Source organism: Scyliorhinus torazame, chromosome 1, assembly GCF_047496885.1.
Source record: "Scyliorhinus torazame isolate Kashiwa2021f chromosome 1, sScyTor2.1, whole genome shotgun sequence".
In the NCBI taxonomy this organism is placed as follows: Eukaryota; Metazoa; Chordata; class Chondrichthyes; order Carcharhiniformes; family Scyliorhinidae; genus Scyliorhinus; species Scyliorhinus torazame.
The window spans coordinates 175,311,029-175,331,833 of record NC_092707.1 but is presented as its reverse complement, the minus strand read 5'-3'; the positions used below and the strand labels follow the sequence as shown (position 1 = coordinate 175,331,833).

At 41.3% G+C, this 20,805-nt stretch overlaps 1 protein-coding gene across 28 annotated transcripts in view; it reads left to right on the top strand.

Annotated features, from left to right (window-relative positions):
* The window catches only part of macf1a (microtubule actin crosslinking factor 1a), a 999,246-nt gene that overhangs the window by 659,052 nt on the left and 319,389 nt on the right, over window positions 1–20,805 (top strand). For 23 of the 28 annotated variants that reach the window (XM_072501197.1, XM_072501201.1, XM_072501190.1 and 20 more), the window contains 4 exons: window positions 4,836–4,988; window positions 7,632–7,720; window positions 9,341–9,476; window positions 14,671–19,794. In XM_072501197.1, coding sequence (XP_072357298.1) covers window positions 4,836–4,988; window positions 7,632–7,720; window positions 9,341–9,476; window positions 14,671–19,794 — 5,502 coding nt within the window. The remainder of the gene's footprint in view (window positions 1–4,835; window positions 4,989–7,631; window positions 7,721–9,340; window positions 9,477–14,670; window positions 19,795–20,805) is intronic. The other 5 variants (XM_072501214.1, XM_072501215.1, XM_072501213.1 and 2 more) reach the window with 1 other exon arrangement.

The following is a 20,805-nucleotide window of genomic DNA, read 5'->3' as shown; positions in this document are numbered from 1 at the left end:
TGGCACCCAGCGCCCTCTCCTTCCGCTTGGTGCCCATGGGGCCCCGGGTTCCCCTCGGGATGGAGGGGCAGCTGGTTCGAGCCACGGCTGCCCCTACATCATCTGGCCCTGCCAGCCCTGGCGGCTCCCCAATGTCTCCACCATGGTGTCAATGTCCTCGGCAATGCTCCTCTGTGATTAGGCCATGCTCTGCAGTGCCTCGTCAATGCCCACCTACAAGTGGGACAAGCTCTGCAGCGCCTCAGCCGTTCTCATCTGAAAGTGGGACATGTCCCGCAACACCTCATCAAGGTCAGCCTGGTACAGGGTCACATCCCCAGCGAGTCGGAACTTCTGCCGAAGCCGTCAGCCATGGCCGTCACCGATTGCGCCACGACTTGAACACTTCTACTAATGCTGCGGACGTCGTGCACCAGGCTCTGCACTGCGGTCGCCATTCTGGCAGTGTTGGCCTCAGTGCCACGCATTGCCGGCGACAGCTCCAGCACCCGTAGCCTCTGGGGATCCTCCAATTGGCTGTGGACCTGGTGGAGTGTCTCTGACATCTCCCTCTGAATGTCCCGACCGCTACCTAATGTCTCCATTAGCTCCGGGTTTACCTATTCTATAGGCTCAGCATCAAGCTGGGAGCCAGCTGGTCTTGGGATCCAGCAGACCTCCAACTGCTGTCTAACCTGGGAGTTCCTGCCTCCACCTGATGTACATCACCAACTGTGTTGACGGAAGCCTGTCCACTAACATTTTCACCAAGGTGCATGTATCTGCGCTGGTGGAGGGTGGGGATGACCGCTGTGATGCATCGATCGTGGCATCCTCGGAGCTCACGTCCGAGATGGTCTCATGGGAGGCAGGGGAGGGGGTCACCCCGGATGGGCCGGAACCGTTGGCTGGACAACCTGCGGGAGATTGGACATGTGGTCAGTGGGTCAGTCAGAATGGCAATAACAACTCATGTTTGACAGGTCCTCCAGATGGAGCCCGGTGAATCCTCACCTCTGTAGTTGCGCCAACCTCAGCATTAGTGACCATTCTGTCCTCGGCCCTCCAGTCACCTCCAGGGCCCGTTTCTCGAAGGTGGCGAGGATTCATATGGTCAGCATCCTTCCGCCAGTCTGGGCCCTCTCCTGGCGACTGTGGGAGAGCTTCTCCCGCAGAGAAACAAAGAGGGCATCACGGTAGCACAGTGGTTAGCACAGTTGTGTCACAGCTCCAGGGTCCCAGGTTCGATTCCCGGCTTGGGTCACTGTCTGTGCAGAGTCTGCATGTTCTCCCCGTGTCTGCATGGGTTTCCTCTGGGTGCTCCGGTTTCCTCCCACAGTCCAAAGATTTGCAGATTAAGTGGATTGGCCATGCTAAATTGCCCTTAGTTGGGGTTACTGGGTTACGGGGATAGGGTGGAGGCGTGGGCATAGGTAGGGTGATCTTTCAAAGAGCCGGTGCAGACTCAATAGGCCGAATGGCCTCCTTCTACACTGTTGATTCTATGATTATCTGCAAGTGTGGTTCAGTGTTGGGGTGGTGGTGAAGAAAAGGTGGTGGGCGTTTGAAGGGAGAGTTGGGGGCAGCATGGAGGTTTAGGTGGTGTCTGTATTTCAGCTTGTTTTATTCAAGATTGATATTTTTCCATTTCCTTCTAGAAAAATTAGGGCAGAATTTACTGGTCGTACCAGCCCCGAGATCGGAAATTCCCACCCAACATCAATGATCCTTTAAATGGTTTACCAAATTTTCCATCCTGCCCACAATGATTCCTGCAGCGAGCAGGACTGGAAAATTTATCTGTCAATGTCATTTCACTTGGAACAGGTTTTAGCAGTTCTGAATCAGTCCCTTGAATCTAGTCTTAAAAGACCACCAAAGTTACAATGGACATCATACAATCATAAAATAATACAGCCCAGAAAGAGAGCATTCAGCCACTGTTCCTCTGACAGCTCTTTGAAAGAGCTATCTAACATCGCTGCTCTTTCATAGATACATAGAAGTTAGGAGCGGGAGGAGGCCTTTTGGCCCTTCGAGTCAGCTTCATCATTTATCATGGCTGATCATCCAACTCAATAACCTAATCCTGCTTTCCCCCCATAACCTTTGACCCCATTCGCCCCAAGTGCTATATCTAGCCGCCTCTCGAATATATTCAATGTTTTAGCATCAACTACTTCCTGCGGTAATGAATTCCACAGGCTCACCACTCTTTGGGTGAAGAAATGTCTCCTCATGTCTGTCTGAAATGGGTCACCCTGAATCCTCAGATTGTGACCCCTGGTTCTGGACGCACCCACCATCGGGAACATCTTCCCTGCATCTACCCTATCTAGTCCCATTAGAATTTTATAATTCTATAAAACTATAAGTCTCTTTGAGACCCTCCCTTATTCTTCTGAACTCCAACTAAAACAATCCTAACCGAGTCAATCTCTACTCCTATGACAGTTCTGGAATCAGTCTGGTAAACCTTCGCTGCACTCCCTCGAGAGCAAGAACATCCTTCCTCAGTAAAGGAGACCAAAACTGCACACACTATTCTAGGTGTGGCCTCACCAAGGCCCTGTATAATTGCAACAACACATCCCTGCTCCTGTACTCAAAACCTCTCACAATGAAGGCCAATATACCATCAGCCTTCTTTACCACCTGCTGCACCTGCATGCTTACCTTCAGCGACTGCCGCACAAGAACTCCTAGGACCCTGCACACACCCCTCTCCCAATTTACAACCATTCAGGTTGTAATCTGCCTTCCTGTTTTTGCTTCCAAAGTGAATAACCTCACACTTATCTAAATTATACTCCATCTGCCATTGATTTATCCACTCGCCCAACCTGTCCAGATTACGCTGTAGGATCTCTGCATTCTCGTCACAGTTCACTTTCTCACCCAACTTGGTATCATCTGCAAACTTTGAGATGGTACATTTTGTTCCCTCATCCAAATCATTAACATATATTGTGACTAGTTGGGGTCCCAACGCACCATTCCCTGGGCACCCCACTGCCTGTCAATTTGAAAAGGACCCATTAATTCCTACTCTTTGTTTCCTCTCTGCCAACCAGTTTTCTATCCACCTCCATACACTTCACCCAATCCCATGCGCTTGAATCTTGCACATATAATCTCTTATGCGGGACTTTGTCAAACACCTTCTGAAAGTCCAAATATACCACATCGACTGGCTCCTCCTTATTAACTGCACTAGTTACATCATAAAAGAATTCCAACAGATTTGCCCTTTATAAATTCATGCTGACTCTGACTGATCCTGCCACTGCTTTCTAAATGTTCTGCTATAAAGCCCTTGATAATGGATTCAAGAATTTTCCCCACTACCAATGTTAGGCTTACTGGTCTGTAATTCCCTGTTTTCTCTCCACCTCCCTTTTTGAATATTGGAGTGACAGTAGCTACCCTCCAATCTGCAGGAACTGTTCCAGAGTCTATAGAATCCCGGAAGATGACCACCAATGCATCCATTATTTCGCGAGCTATCTCCTTAAGCACTCTGGGATGCAGATTATCAGGCCCTGGGTATTTGTCCACCTTCAATCCCATCAATTTTCCCAGCACCATTTCTCTACTAATATTGATCTCCCTTAGTTCTTCCCTCTCACTAAACCTTTCATTCTCTAACATTTCTGGTATCTGATTTGTGTCCTTTTTTGTGAAGACTGAACCAAAGTATCTATTCAATTGCCCAGCCATTTCTTTATCCCTCATTATACATTTCTGTCTGTAGGGGGCCTACATTTGTCTTTACCAATCTCTTTCTCTTCACATATCCATAGAAAATCTTTGTGTCAACCTTTATGTTCCCTGAAAGCTTACTTTTGGACTGTATTTTACCCTTCTTAATCAATCCTTTGGTCCTTTGCTGAATTCTAAACTGCTCCCAATCCTCAGACCTATTTTTTTTTTAGCCAATCTGTATGCTTCTTCCTTGGATCCGATACTATTTCTAATTTCCTTTGTAACCCATGGATTGGCCCTCTTACCCATGTTGCTTTTGTGCCAGACAGGAATGAACAGTTGCACAGTTCCCACATGCGTTCCTTGAATGTTTGTCATTGTCTATCCACTGTCATCCCTTTAAGTAACTCTTCCCAATCTATCAAGGCCAACTCATGCCTCATATCTTGATAGTTTCCTTTATTAAGGCTCAGCACCCTAGTCTCCAAATCAACTACTTTACACTCCATCTTGATAAAAGAAATTCTATCATGTTATGGTCGTTCATCCCCAAGGGTCTCGCGCCGCCAGATTGGCAATGATTCCCTTCTCATACACAATACCGAGTCTAAGATGGTCTGCTCTCTAGTTGGTTCCTCCATATATTCGTCAAGAAAGCCATCCCGTGTACACTCCAGGAATTCCTCCTCTACAGCATTGTGGCTAATTTTATTTGTCCAATCTACATGCAGATTAAAGTCACACATGATCACCGATATTCCCTTATTACATGCATCTCTCATTTCATGTTTATTCCCTTATTACATGCATCTCTCATTTCCCAACAATGTATGACACCCGCTAATGTTTTTTGCCCCTTGGTATTTCTCAACTCTACCCATACAGACTCCACATTGTCAGAGCTAATATCCTTTCTCACTATTGTGTTAATTTCCTCTTTATCCTCTTTAACCAGCAGTGCCACGCCACCACCTTTTCTTTTATGCCTGTCCTTCCTGAATACTGAATACCCTGGGACATTCAGTTCCCACCCCTTGTTACCAAAGCCCTGCAAATTGTTTCCTATTGGGTATACGTTCCCTTTTGAAATTGCATCTGCTTCCACCGCTCTTTCAGTCAATTCATGTCTTCCTTTTTATTCCTGACTACAGAAAGTTGTTGAGGAGGAGAAACATGAGCGCGTTGAAAAAATGAAGGAGCTCCTCAGCTGGGTTTTGGACACTAGACGTATGCTAAAAAACAGGAATGCTGTACCAGAAGAAGGAGATCTAGCAGCCATTGAACAATCATTTTGTGAGCAGCAGGTATGTGAACACAAATGTCCACCAGAATGTAACTTATTAAGACAAAAGGGAAAACTTTGAATGCTGAAAACCTAGCATAAAGCCAGAACATGTTATGAATACACAATAGAACCTCCATCCTCCGATAAAGATGGGTAAACATTTTAGTTGTAGATCTTCTTTCAAAACTGAGGTTCCAGCCTCACTTGTACCCTGCTCTGCCAGCCTGTAGATATCGGGTCTCAAGGCCTGGAGAGTCAAAACTTCCCTGTTTGTTTCAACGTATGCAGAGAGGTCCCACTCTTGAGGCAGTTATCTGCTTTATTTCTAAATTGTTTGATTTTGCATACTTGATACATTAATGCATCTTTTTTTAAATTTTAGTTCTTGCACACTAACCTTTTGTACATGCATTGAAAACAATCCTACTAATTTTTAAGTTATTTTTTTCTCCTACCCTTCCACTGGGCTAGCCATGCTTTTCACTGCACTCCAACTAAGAAGCTAAACAGAAATCTTGTTCTTGAGCTCTGTCATTGCTGTTGGTGCAATAGCCATTAAATAGAAGAAACTTGATTCTTAACACATTCTCCTGACATCTCAAAGCTGTTCATATTAATTTAATTACTTTCAGAATGTTATTGTTATTTAGGCAGAAATGACACCCAATTCCTACACGACAAGAGCTCACAAGCAATGATTTAAAGGCTTGACCAATTAAACTGTTTTGATGTGTGGTTGAAGGAGAAGTGTTGACGAGAATATTGGGGGTGAGGAGGACTCTTTTTCAAATGTGCTACAGAAACTAAGCAGACACATGTTCTCAGGCCCTGAATTGTGGTTTGTATCCATGACCACCTGACTTTGAAGTAAAAGTACTACGAATAGGGCTGAGCTGCAGTGCTATTTTATTAAGAGGTACAAAAGAGTAGCCTGAAATTTGTCATTCACTTCCACAGGTTTGAGCTGCTAAATTTAGGAGTTAACGTTAAGTGAATTTATCTGAGGCTCTCAAACTTCATGCAACTCTGCAACTGAACATCTGTTCTAATGCTGAGGTTTGAAGCAGGTTTCCTCTGCTCAAAATATTGTTGTTTCAGTATGCTTGTTTAATTTGGTTCTTATAAGTGCCTGCTCAAGGTGAGAGAGTTGTCAATACAAGAGCAAGGGCGGCATGGTGGCGCAGTGGTTAACTACTGCCTCACGGCACCGAGGAGCTCGGTTCGATCCCCACCCTAGGTCACTCTGTGTGGAGTTTACACATTCTCCCCGTGTCTGCATGAGTGTCACTATCACAACCCAAAGATGTGCAGGGTAGGTGGATTGGCCACGATAAATTGCTCCTTCAGTGAAAAAAAGAATTGGGCTCTTTAAATTTATCGGAAAAAAAAAAAACTAATACAAGACCAAATTGTTATAGATGCTGGCAATACTCAGGCCAGGCAGCATCTGTGGAGAGAGAAAATGTTGACATTTCAGGTCTGTAACCTTTCTTGAGAATATAGATCTGAAATCCTAACTTTGTTCGATGCTGTGAAGCCTTAGTATTTGCAGTTCTTTCTGTCTTTCTTTATGTTTATAATTTATCCTTATTTGTGCTTCCAGTATTTAATATACTCTGTTTCTAACTAATTCTGCACATGTGCAAATCTGCATTTTCTAATATGAATTTGAAAATGATGGAATTGTTCTTAAAAAAATAAAAGAGAATAAATTTTCAGCTGTAATTAATGACATTATTTACAGCTGTAATTAATTAATGCTGGTTATAATTATCGACTTTGAAGCAAATATTGTAAAATACATTATCAACTAGCAACATGTGATCTCAATCTTCATTCACACCACATGTGCATGTCTCTTTTAACCTTTTTTGTGAATTTGTTAGGAAAATGGTAAGATAAAAAACAGAGGGCTGGATTTTCCGATTTGAAGACTAAATACTGATGCTGGGTGGGAACAGTGGCCTTTTACGCCTGAACAAACGGCGCCAGAGCTGCACCTACCCTCCGTCTGGTGGGGGGCTAGCAGGCACGAAGCGTAAAGCCCCCGGCTTTACCTGCGGATACGGCCGGAGAATTGGCGGGTCTGTGGCCGCGCATACACATGGCGGCGGCCTGCAGCGGCTGCACCATGCAGCATGGCACCGGCCGCACATGGGCCCGGCCTGCCAAACATTGTCCCCCTTTTACCAGGCTTGCCACCCCCAGATCCCCCCCCCCCCCCCCATCAGTGCCCCCAGTCCCCACCAAAGCCCCCAAACCCTGCCCGCGGAATGGCTCCCACCCGACTGTTGCGGCGCTGGACTCAGTCGCCAGCTGCCACGCCAGGTTCACGAAAATAAAAAGTGCAGGTGTTCCACGCCATTGCAAAAGCGGCGCCGCCCCCGATTTCGGCGCAAACGGTGATTCTCTGGCGGAACGCAATTTCGTCGTCGGCAACCGGAGAATCTCGCCCAGAGTATGTGAGCGTTAGTGAATGGTGGTAGATTTCAAGCAAGTATGTACATGCGGTGTGCATTTTCCTGCATTTTATGTACAAACATATGTCAAATAGAATTAGTGAACATTGCTAAAACTATCGCCGAAGCCACACCTGGGACTCCTCAGACTTTTCTATTGGGTAATGCTGTTCCATGTCTCAAATAATTTCTTCTTGACACAGGCAATTACTGAAGAACTCGATGCCAAGAAAGATCAAATAGCGGATGCGATCAAAACAGCACAAATCTTTCTTGCAAAACATGGGAACAGGTTAGTTGGTGTAATGCTTCCTATTTATGGTGAAACTTCAGTCGCTACCATGGCAACACATCACTAAAATTGAATAGCTGGGGAAGGAAATCTGTTTCCCTTCTTAATTATGTATGGGTGTGGAAAATTAGATTGCACAAGTTGGAATTCCTGCTGATATTCATCGTTTGTGTAAAATAGTTTATTGTGAAGGAAGTTCTATTGTATTCCTTGATCAGTCTGAACACGAGAGAATGTGTTTTCACATTAACAGAAAAAAAAAACACTTTGTCATCAGTTAATTAGCAACATGGATACTAGAATTGGCAATCTAGACGTTGATTCTGGAGACAATTTTGCGTTGATGTCTACAGAAATAAAGTGGAGACAGATACATTTTGAAGATGATTGTGATTTGGCCTTTAAAATTATCATTATTGGAATTACCACAATTTGATCTGAATAATGATATAGATATACACACATTTATGTATGTAAATACACATAATTGCCAGATTCCAACATGCTCAATAAGTTAATATGGGGCTGGATTGTCTGCCGTTGGGATGCCCCAGTTTTGGCGGCAGCCCAGGGGTTTCCCTACGGCATGGGGCTGCCCATAATGGGAAACCCCATTGATCAGCTGGCGAAATGGAGCATCCCGCCGGCCTGCTGAACCAGAAATCTGGCGAGGCGGGACGGAGAATCCAGCCCATGGTGTACAGCCGAGCATTCATGGGATCATCTACTGTATACTACATAACACCAGCTTCCCATTACTGTTTGGTTCAGACTGCTTTCAATTGGATATTATCAGTGCTTCTAAAGCATTCAAGTAGTTGTGAAAAATAGGATTATTTATTTAAATATCTAATTCAGTTATTTTGGAAGAATTCCAAGATGCCAAGACTATGGTGTAAAGTAAAAGTCCTCCATTTATGCTCTAATGCTGCTAAATTAAAGGATCCATTTGTGCCATTAAGAGAACTGAAATCATGTCTATAGAAAAATGAATATATTTCTACTGCATTCTTCCCTGCATTGTATCAAAACACCTAATTTTTCTGGCAAGTCACTCCGTTCTCCTGGGTTCCCATTGTTCATAAAGGTCTTTTCATATGCTGAAATGACTCACAAGCAAGCTACAAAAAAAACATCCAGGACCAGCATTTGTTTGAAAGGAAATTTTGAGTTTTATCTATATACCTACTATTTGAGGATTTTAACATAACACCTATTTCCCTTTTAGTACACCTTCTAGTCAAAGACTCGATTAAACTGGAATTTGAGTTTTCCAAGGCCAGCTGCATGCGGACAATGTTTTATATTTAATCACTTGGCAGACTATGAATTTCCTATCTATTAAAATGAATGGAGGAAAATTGCAAACAAGTGATTGGACAAGTGAAAACTGACCATAATATCCATGTTAAAAGAAGTGGAAAGTCTGTAAACTGGATCAGTGTAAATGCCATCTGACCAAATGGAGTCTGACCTAAATACAGATTTTGAAAGAATCCTGTGTAAAGGGATTTTGGGGGTCTGATTTTCTTCCCCATTTCTGTCGCCTTCCTTCCCTCACATCTCCCCCAACCTCCACACAGCCAATCTTAATTGTTAAATGCTAACTCATCTTTACAGGATGTCTCCAGAAGAACAGCAACAGGTGACATCACAATTGAACACACTAAAAGAAACATACGGTCAACTGTGTGAGCAGTCTGCAGAACAGCTCCAACAACTACAGAATAAACTCACTCAGGAAGTACAACGAAAGGTACACTTGGCGTATCAAAATATTGTTTTTGAATTAATATTTCAGGTTATCCTTTAATTGCGTCAAACAACAGACAATATGACCCCGTGGATCAATGTATGAATGTACTTGTGAATGTATAAATGAACCAGAAATTGACACTGCATGGTATGTTTTACCTGTAATAGCACGGAGTGAACTTCATTTACTCACATGTACATCAGACTACTCATCACATAAAGACAATTTTGCGTTTCTCAGCCAATTATCTCCAAATCAAATGCTAGCTTTCAATGTGCTACTCTTTTATAGCAAATTGTGTAGGCTTTGCTTCAATTGTGTTTCTTTTCAAAGTATGTGCCCTCTATGTGCTTAATTTGTAGTAAGCACCGTTGCTAATAATCTGTTAACCTAACCCCATTGAGTATTTAAATAATTCTCATTTTATAATTTGATGCATTTGTCATTCAGCAAATAAATTATGTTATATGGTTTAAATTAAAAAGTAAAAAATAACTTCCATTTACCTAACGCCTTTCACAAATTCAAGATCTCTCAAACTACTTTACAGTCAACAAATTACATTTGAAGTGCAGTCACTGTTATAGGTAAATGTGGCAGCCAATTTGTCCACAGCAAAGTCCCACAATAACAATGGAAAAATAGAGGTCAGTTGAGGAATAAATATTGGCCAGTACACCAGGCAGAGTTTTCTCTGCTCTTCTTCGAATAGTGACATGGAACCTTTTACAATGGCAGATGGGGCCATGGTTTAGTGCCTTAATTCCAAAGTATTGATGGAATGCTGATTGTATTTGATGAATCCTGCCATAAAGACCACTTCTAACCAAGGAGATGAGTGTACATTGTCTGAGAAACAAAAACTGAATTTATTCAGACCCCATGTTCATCGTTTATCGTTTCATCAATGCATGATTGTGTGCGTATGAGTGTATATATAAAAGGGAATGATGTAATCATGAATTTTGCTCATTCACTACCACTTTTCCAAAGTTTCTATCCATTTTCTGTTTCTAGGATATATATATCCATATGTTGCCTTGCATACAGTGATGCACTGTGAAATAGAACCTGATGGTATAAATTGTCATTGTGTGAATTCCACATAATATGGCACAAATCTATTAATATTTCAGCATTTGTAAAGTTTTCCTTTGATGTATAGCCAATCCTAGAACTGCCTTCTCTATATCATTCAGCAAAGGAGGAGGTTGGGTACATAATATCTTCTTGCTTCACTGTAGAAAGGAACCATGTTTGAAGTGTGGTATAATCTTTGCTTGCTGCAAGCAGCATAGTGCGATCATTGTCAAGTCTGAATTTCATGACAAGTTGAGCATGATGTGTCACTATGAATTTCCTGTGAATAATTATGTTAAATTAACCAGCATCCTTGCTTACAACTCAAAACTAACCCTTCTGAATTAGAAGATGGATTAAAATTTGATACAAAAACCCCCATAAAAGCCGCATGCTGGACCTAACAACAAGCTTACACTATGTGTGTGACACTGCTGAAATACTCGCATTAGCTCTGTTTTGCTGCTGACAAGCCAACTGGTAAGTAAATGTTTTTGTCTTTTCCTGTTCTAAATTTGTTATACTGTACCTTGTCATGTATTTCTGTATTTGTTCATTGTGTTTATGTATTTCTGGTTAAAATATTAGATAATAGCAAATAATAATGGGTGGCACGATAGCACAGTGGTTAGCAAGTTGCTTCACAGCGCCAGGGTTTCCGGTTTGATTCCCGGCTTCGGACACTGTCTGTATGGAGTCTGCACGTTCTCCCCGTGTATGTATGGGTTTCCTCCAGGTGTTCCGGTTTCCTCCCACAAGTCCCGAAAGATGTGCTGTTAGGTAATTTGGACATTCTGTATTCTCACTCTGTGTACCTGAACAGGCGCCGGAATGTGGCGACTAGGGGATTTTCACAGTAACTTCATTGCATTGTTAATGTAAGCCTACTTGTGACAATAAAGATTATTATTATTATAATTTAGACAAAGTCTTCCAAATAAAACTCCAAAACACTTTATCTAGATTGTGCAAGTATTGCACTGTAAAATCTAGCAATTTCAGTATATATTGTCTTAAACTGAGCACATTTTTAATGCTCCTTCAAAACCTCTTCCCAGAGAATCAAATGCAATTTCCAGCAAATCAATGCTTAATTGTGATAACCAGTTCCTTTCCACGATTGCAGACACCATGATGTAGCTTTGTGTCTGTGAATCGAGAGACGTTCCTATGGTTCTTCACAAGTAATAAAGGGAAATCGGCATGCCCACGGACAAGACTGGCTAAATACTCTCCCGATCAGGAATTGTATATGATATGAGAATATAAAATACAAGGGTGGGGGAGGGAGAGAGGGGGAAGAAATTTATACACACATATATATATATATAGTACCAGACTTAATCTGATTGCCATCAACTTTAATATAAGAAATCAATTGTACTGAATTCCGGTTCATGTTTTTAAAAAACATGTATTCCCATTCACTTACGTCTGAATTGATGAACATTGAAATTAAAATGTGTATAAATCCAATAGTTAATCTGCAGAAATAATTAAATCAATTTCACATATCAGCGATAAACAGTGCTGGGGGCCTTAAAGAATTTGCTTTCTATCCATACACTGACCTAAATCGAAGAATTCAGTATAAACATTGCTTAAAATTGCAGCTTTCAGCTACCTTGAGCAATAGGTGTTCTGAAATATGTTGTAAAATTCCAGATACTATTATTTTTAATATTCTGATCTGGATTTTATTTTTAAAGGATTACATTACATTATATAAGCAGTCCTGTAAGGATTAATAGGGCAGCACGGTAGCATTGTGGATAGCACAACTGCTTCACAGCTCCAGGGTCCCAGGTTCGATTCCGCCTTGAGTTACTGTCTGTGCGGAGTCTGCACATCCTCCCCGTGTGTGCGTGGGTTTACTCTGGGTGCTCCGATTTCCTCCCACAGTCCAAAGATGTGCGGGTTAGGTGGATTGGCCATGATAAATTGCCCTTAGTGTCCAAAATTGCCCTTAGTGTTGGGTGGGGTTACTGGGTTATGGGGATAGGGTGGAGGTGTTGACCTTGGGTAGGGTGCTCTTTCCAAGAGCCGGTGCAGACTCGATGGGCCGAATGGCCTCCTTCTGCACTGTAAATTCTATGATAATAGATTCTGGCTTGCAGATCCAAAAGTCCTAATGACTAAAGTCCTTAGACAGCGATATAGTCAAAAGTTGACAAATTCCAAGTATGTCGAAATTCAATTATGTATTTTCGGTCAAAACATTTGTTATGTTTGCTGTGTTGTTTGCTTTTTGTGCGCTGCTTTAAGTTCACTGTATTTCCATCCTACAACGCTACAAGTTTAAAGAGAATATAAATAAGTTATCTACTCAACTACTTTCTAATATCCATTTCTAAAGTTAGATTATTAGATTTTGTTGAGAAGATGTGTACACCAACATTTAAGACAACTGCATAGTTGTTATTCCATAGTTCAGAAGTATCCAGCATTAATCATAAATGGAAAATCATAATTTTGCAGTTTGTGTGATGGCTCATTAATGTAATTCTCGTACTTTGTTTACATTGTAAAACCATAGATGTGTCCCTTGTGAGTTATTGTTCATTTTTTTCCAAGCCACTCCCTTGCAATTTTACCTAATGAGGGATCTAATATCCTATATGTAGCTTTGTAGACCTATCTTTCCCGTTATGTTCCTGCTTGTACACAATTGTGTTCCCAGTTTCATGTTAGCTTACCTACCAGAACCAGAACTTAGCATTGCATCAGGTTAGAAAATACACTACATAGTGCCACATCATGATGTTTTAATACTTACTCCTTTCTGGCTTGAGCCAGGTCTAAACACTATGGACGCATTCTACTGGCCACATCACGCTCGAATGGGGGCATGGCCGGTAGATGCTGGGAAAAGCCTCCCGTGGGTTTCCCGGCAGCCAGTACGCCTCGCGAGATCTACCCATATCTTGCACGGTGTCACCATTAGGATCCCATCCACAATGGGCGTGACCAAGCTGGGCTTGCTTAAGTAGATTTTAAACATACTAAGCCCCTACTCACCCAGGATCTACCAGTCTCCCGGCATATACCGGCCTTCCCAGGGAGGTCCCAGTCGGGCGGCGTTTAGTATTGGTCCACACCAACCTAGACGAGGCGGAACAGCACCCAGGGAGTCTCCCAGGCCATCAGAGGCCACTTGGTGATCAGGGGCAGTGTGGCCCCCTAGAATGTGGGCACCTTGGTACTGCCAGGCCTGCATTTTGGCACTGCCAAGGTGCCCTTGTAGCACTGCCAAGTTGGTCGGGTGACACTGCCAAGGGTCAGGGCCTTTAGAAGGAGCCTCTGGGGGGTTTGCACCGGGGGGGGGGGAAGAGAGCCTGAAGAGATTACCCCAGGAACCCCATAGAAGGCTGTCCTCACTTGGGGGGTAATGCCCATGTTTGTGGGGGACCGACAAGCTTACCTAGAGATCAAGGTACCCTTTCAAAATGGCAGCCTGATCTCTGAGGAGCCGGTCTGTTCAGCTCCTCAGTGATGAAAATAATTCTAAGTATTAGCTAAACCGCTCTGAAACTCCCCAGGGCCCAAAAAAGTGACTATGTATGGTTAGATAGCAGTGGGGAACTAAACTGTCAGCAAGACCTGCCACAAATAATACTTGGAAACTTTCCGTTAGATTGTGCCCTATAATAGAGCCGACATAGAACTCCTCAGTATCAGTGGTCTGACTGGAGGTGTGATGGATGATTATTATGTGATTTATTGCTTTCTGGAGGGGATTTCATGCCAGATTCACACTTGCCAGTGTTAAGTTAGTACTTGTCTAAAAAGAGGACTATAACAACACTGAAAACAGCAAACTCACCCCACTGGAGTATATTAGATTCAAGTGATCAGCAGTCATAAACCAGCTAAAGAACAACTCCAACAACACCATAGTTTATTTTAGATTATGTAGCTGCAACCACAAAGCCCATATATTTTGCCTTTCACCTTCTCTATATTTTTTAGATTTTTTTTTAAAGAATTGATTAGTCAATATGAACCTAAATTAATGACTTCTATACACAAAACGACATTTAGAATTACAAGTATATTTGCTTATTATTTATTTGCTAAATGTTCAGTGACCTAACATGTGCCTTACATTTTCCAGGAGAATGAAACAATTGCAGGTGTGATTGACCTGGGAACAGTAGAAATATTTTCAATTTTCCGTGCCATGCAGAAGGGTCTTATAGACCAGGACACAGGGCTCGTTCTGCTGCAAATTCAAGTAATTAATTCTGGCCTCATGACCCCTGAGACATGTGAAAGTCTGACAGTGGAGGAAGCTTTAGAAAAGGGTGCAATAGATGACCGAACAGCTAAATCTTTGAAAGAACTGGAGACTGCCATACAGCTCCTGAAAAGCACAAGTTTTAAAAATAAGAAGCTTCTGCCTGTTGCTGCTGCTGTTGAAGAGAAGAAAATTGAAGAGAATGTGGGAATGAAGATTTTAGAGTTACAGCTTATCAATGGTGATCTTCTTGACCCATCAACAGATGAAGCTATGAATTTGGAAAAGACATTTCAAGAGGGCCTGATTACCGCTCCACTTCACTCGAAGCTGAAGACTAGACAAAGAATGCAGAAAAGTCTGATTGATCCAAACACAGGAGAAAAGCTTAGTTTTTCAGAACTGATGCAACGGTGTATTGTACATCAAGAAACTGGATTAACATTATTTCCAATAAAACAACTTGCTGGTGGAATGGTGTGCCTGAAATCAGGTAGGAAAGTTAGCATATTCCGTGCTATCCAGGAAGGTCTGATAGATCAACAGGTGATGGTCAGACTTTTGGAGGCCCAACTCTTTGCAGGAGGCATTGTAGATCCTAGGACAGGGCACCGATTAACAGTGGATGAAGCAGTGAGACATAATTTAATTGATCATGACATAGCCTGTTCCATATTAATTCGTCAGATCCAGATGGGTGGCGTTATTGACCCCATCTCAGGTCAGCGACTAACTCTGGATGAAGCTGTGCAATGGGATTTAATGACTTCAAGAAGTGCACTGACTGTACTACAGTCCCAGTTGTCTTTTAAGGGACTGCTGTGGCCAGAATCTGGTGAAGTCCTTCCTGTGGCCAATGCATTGCAACAAGGTCTTGTCTCCACAGAACTCGCACACAATATTCTGAAGAAGAGAGCCACAATATCAGAACTTTATGTCCCAGAAAGGGCTGAGGTGCTCTCCTGGGAAAAATCAATTAGACGTGGAATTTTAGACTCTAAAGCTGCTGAGGTGTTGCAATCTATTCATATACCTGATGTAATCCCAAATATGAAAGAACCAAGTACTCCAAGCATGAACAGATTGAATTGGAGGTCAGCTTGTGAAAACTTTGCAAATTCCAATCTGAAATCCCTGGAATCGGACAATACTACTGAAGCCTCTGATAGCCAAATTGCCAAGGAAAGGCTGTTGTCATATTTAATGACGCAAAGTTACATGGATGTGCACAACGGCAACAGGCTAATTTTGGTTGATGCAAAGTTGAATGACACAGTGAAAGGATTCATAAATGCAGCTGCAGTCGTGAAAGGTAAAAATCTGTTAGATGAATGTAATGGAGAAGAATATGATGTTGCAATAGAAACAAATGAATCAAATGCCACTGTGTCTGTTGAAATATATTATCCAGATAATGCAGAGTTAGAGCACAGATTAAAAGCAAGTGATGAGAAGAAAACTGAAGCTGTCCATGAAAAGCATGAGACAAAGTCAGATACACGGATTAAGGAAACTGTAATCAGCAAGAAAATAACAGTCAGGAAGAAAATGGAAGTCGAAAATAAAACCGAAACTTGTAACAAGAATATTCTCCCGACTAAAATGCAACCGGCACCTAAAAGAAAGAAGAAAATCATAAAATGTGACCCTGGTGAAAAAGAAAAACTGAAACTATCGCAGGGTAAATCTAAGCCTGCCACCAGTAAAATCAGTAATAAAACAATTCTTGCTGAAAATACTACAGATCTGCAAAGTGAAGTAACTACATCTAGCAAAGATACTGAAACTTCACTTCCTGCAGTAACTGACATAAAGATGTTATCACCTTCTTGGAATCAGGTTGACATTGACAAAGAAGCCATAGATTTGCAAACAGTTGGGTTGCTAACCAGTTCCGTAATAGATGTTACAACACCAACAGCTCAGGAGGCTCTCCAAGAATCTCATAATGACTTAACACTCAAAACTAAAACAGACAATGGAGATACTTCTGTGATAAATGTTAGCACAATTGAATCAATATTATGTAAAGATGGAATTGAACGAGACAGCCTGAATGGGACAGTAAAAGATAGGATCGAACAATTGCCTAATGGAGGGCAAAACCCTGAACAAAATTATGATGCTGCCCAATACTCTGAACCTACATTAAATTCAGGTCCGACCAAAGAATATTTGGACGAGGAATCTGCTTTAAATGTTCTCATTGGCCAGCTTCAAAGTGGTGGCATCATTGATGATCAGACAGGGCAAAAACTAGCACTGAATAAAGCAGTGGCCAAAGGAGTGCTGCAGAGCCACACTGCTCTCAAACTAATGGAAAAATTGTGTATCTTCAGTGGTTTCTTTGATCCGCAGACTTGTGAGACACTGACAGTAGCTGAGGCTGTAGATGAAGGGCTTGTAGATGAACAGTTGATTCAGAAAATCTTCAAATCTGAGAAAGTTATTTGTGGTATAATTGACCCAGATACGTCTTCTGTTTACTCAGTTAAGGATGCAGCTGAAGTTGGTCTCCTGGATCAAGAAACTGCAGCAAGAATTCTGGAGGGACAGGTGGTTTCTGGAGGAATCATTGACTTGAAGCGAGGCAAACAATTATCAGTGACTTTAGCATCAAAAATGGGCTTAGTGGATAATGCACATTTGAATAATTTGACCAAGCTGGAGAAGGCGACCAAAGGAAAGGAATCTGATGAAAACACAAAGCTGAAAAAGATTGTTCTACAGATGGAAATGAATGGCATAGTGGATTTGCAAACAAAAGAACACATGACTATTGTTGAAGCAAGAAAGAGGGGAATCCTTGATAAAGAAACCATTCTTAATATTTTGAAAAAGCAAGTTGTTTTGGGGGGAATTAATCATGTGTCAGGAATGAGACTTTCTGTAAAAGATGCTATTAAATGTGGTCTGGTTGATCAGGATATAGCTAATGAATTGGTTGAAATAGAGAAAGCTTGTCAGCATGCATATCTCCATCCAAAAACAATGCAGCCAATCACTCTATCCGAAGCAGCATCATTAGGCCTTGTGAACTTGGATTTTGCTTTAGAAGTGGAAGAACTCCAGGCATTGAGTGGAAGGTTCACCGAATCATCAACTTTCAAAAATCTAGCATTAACTCAAGCTACAAAGCAAGGAAGGTTGGAAAAATCTATAATGGAAAAGGCAATGGTTTCTCCTGAGTTGAATGAAGGAATTGTGGATCCTGAACAGTGTATGGTAATACCTTACTCAGAGTTAATCAAGAAAGGAAAAATAGACATGCAATCTGGCCAGAGGTATCTGGAGGTCAAGTATTTTACGGGGCTTATAGATGAATCAACTGGCAAGACCTTGTCTGTTGCAGAAGCAGTAAAATCAATGAAAGTGGATCCAGTGCCAGCTTTGCGATTGCTACAAGCCCAAGCTGACAGTGGTGGGATTGTGGATAACACCACTGGTAACAGATTGACTCTAGCACAAGCTTCAAAATGTGAGCTATTAGATGATGACATGCTTAAGATTATTGTTACCAATCAGGTTTTGAGTGGAGGAATACTTGATACGCTAACTGGAGAGAAAGTTCCACTTGCACAAGCGGCTAAGTGTGGTCTGATAAGTCAAAAGGTGGCTGAGGAAATCCAATCCAATTTAGGTTTTATTGGAGAACATACTGATCCTGACCAGAGCGGTGCTGTGGATGTAATAGAAATAGTTGAGCCTAATATGGAGAAAACATCTTTGCAAAAGCTATCTCCAAATGAAGTAACCCAGATGTTGCCTACAAGAACAGATAATGAAGACCAATTGAGTGCTGAAATTCAAATAGTCAGTTATAAAAATGAAAGATTTTTGTTCCCTGATGCCTGCGCGCCTATACCACCTGAATTACTGTCAAATAAAAAGGCAGTTATAAAAGGTTCATTACCTCTGACTCTTGTTGATAATACCAATTCAGTTGATAATACCAATTCACACAGTCGGTCAGCCCCTTCTCAAGCTTTTGTGTATATGGATACAGAAACAAAATTTAGCAATGCCGAGCAAAAGGTTGAGGATGAAATTCAGATTGCTAATGTTTCGGAGGAGTACTCAAACAATATGGAGAAAGACCTGGGAATTACTTGTTTGGAATTGAGTGATTGTCAGAAATTTGTGGAAGGAAATGATTATAATTCTGGAAATGGAATGCAAAGAATGATTTCTAAGAATGTAGAAGGTAAGAGTGATGAAGAATTCTATTTGGTGGATCATGAAATGAAGGAACCCAAATTGGAAGGAAGAGAGCAACTTATTTTACAAAAGATAAATGATCTTCCTAATTATGGGCCGAAGGAAATTGAGGATTTGTTAAAACAAAGAACAGAAGATGACATTTCAAGAGAGAGTGTGGCTATAAATCTGAAAGATCGAGAAATATTTTTAAGAAAGACCAAGGAAACCGTTAAAGAGCAGGTTCATGAAAGTTTAACTGAAGCAAATACGTTGTTTGTTGGAATGGCAACAAATATTGAGCACAATGAAGAATCAAATGCAAAAGTAGATGAACTAGAAAGTATAGAGCAAAGTGGTACATTGGCAGGTAAAATATCCGATGAAGATAGACTTTCCAGTGTTAGAAAAACAGACGTATATATTGCACCCTCAGGTGCGTTTCTAAGTGATGACAGTGTCAGTGAACACCTTGTAATGCTTTCTGAATATAAGCAACAAAGTCCAGAATCAAAAGAAATTTTCATTGCAAATATAACTGGTTCAGAAGAACAGGAAAAGACTGAACATGTAGAAAAACTGAATAATATCTTGGGCCTAGAAGTTGCATCTATTTCTGAAGCAACTAGTAAGAGTGCCCCATTAAAGGACAACATTGAAAGTACCCAGCTGATGATCAACCAAGATTTCCTGCAGAAACAAACTGAAGAACCAACATCTATGAACTTGAATAAGCAAAGAGGAGCTATCAACAAATCTTCGAGAAACATTCAGGATAGACCAGACAAAATGGAAGACAAGCAGGTAATTAAAGCATATTGTAGGATTGTTTTTTAATTGGTCTAATTTTAGTATTATCTGTCTTTTCACACTTCTTGGTTCCTCCATCGCAGCTCAGAGAATTGTCTAACCTTGTGGCTTCGCTCAATACATTTTTCCTATCAGCCCCAGTAGATGCAGAATAAAATCTTTCAGGGACTTCCTCCTCTGATTTAGCGGGGGGCTAACATTTGATTTCTGGTTTGCATTCTGCTAAATGAAATATGGTCAGCTTGGTAACTCCAACTCAGATCCATGAGCTCACATGTTGCTTCGCTGTAGAATTTACTTGCTGGTTTTCGAACTTGCTGATGAGCTGCATTGGCCTCTAGTTCTTTGTTTTTAATGTAAACTGTGGTATTCCAAATGCAAAAATTAGATGGTGTAGCTGTTTCTAAATTTAATTGCAGTATTAATAAATTAATAACAATTCAGTTTGAAGTTATCAAATTTAAAAATTAACAAACACTTCTGAGGCAAGTTCTACATCCACTCTGTGGCCTAAATAGATTACATTTTCTAAATTTACAAAACAAAAACTTTTAGGTGATATCAGCTGGATGAAATTGAAGGCAGCTACTAGCAATATCTGTGTTTGAAAATACTACTTTATTCTAGTATATGTAGTGCTTATTATAATAAAGGTAAAATGGGTTCATCAGCAGAAATAATTTCTTTAATTATTATAGCAACCATGTAACGAGGGAACAGCAGATGGGGTGGGAATAGAACTTCTGCTTCCTGCAGGAATTGTTTGCTGCTTCATTTAAAAAAAATTTTTTTTAAATGTTGTGAAAGGTTTTCATAAAATATCAATAACAAAATGAGAAAGAAAAATGAACCAAACCGGGCTAAGTACAAAACACAATCTAAAAAAGCAACCTCCCCCCCCCCCCCCCCCCCCCCCATACATAAATAATAAATTAACATTAACACCCCGACTTGACACAACAGGTGTATACACCCCCTCAAACCCTCCAGTGTAAATAACATAAA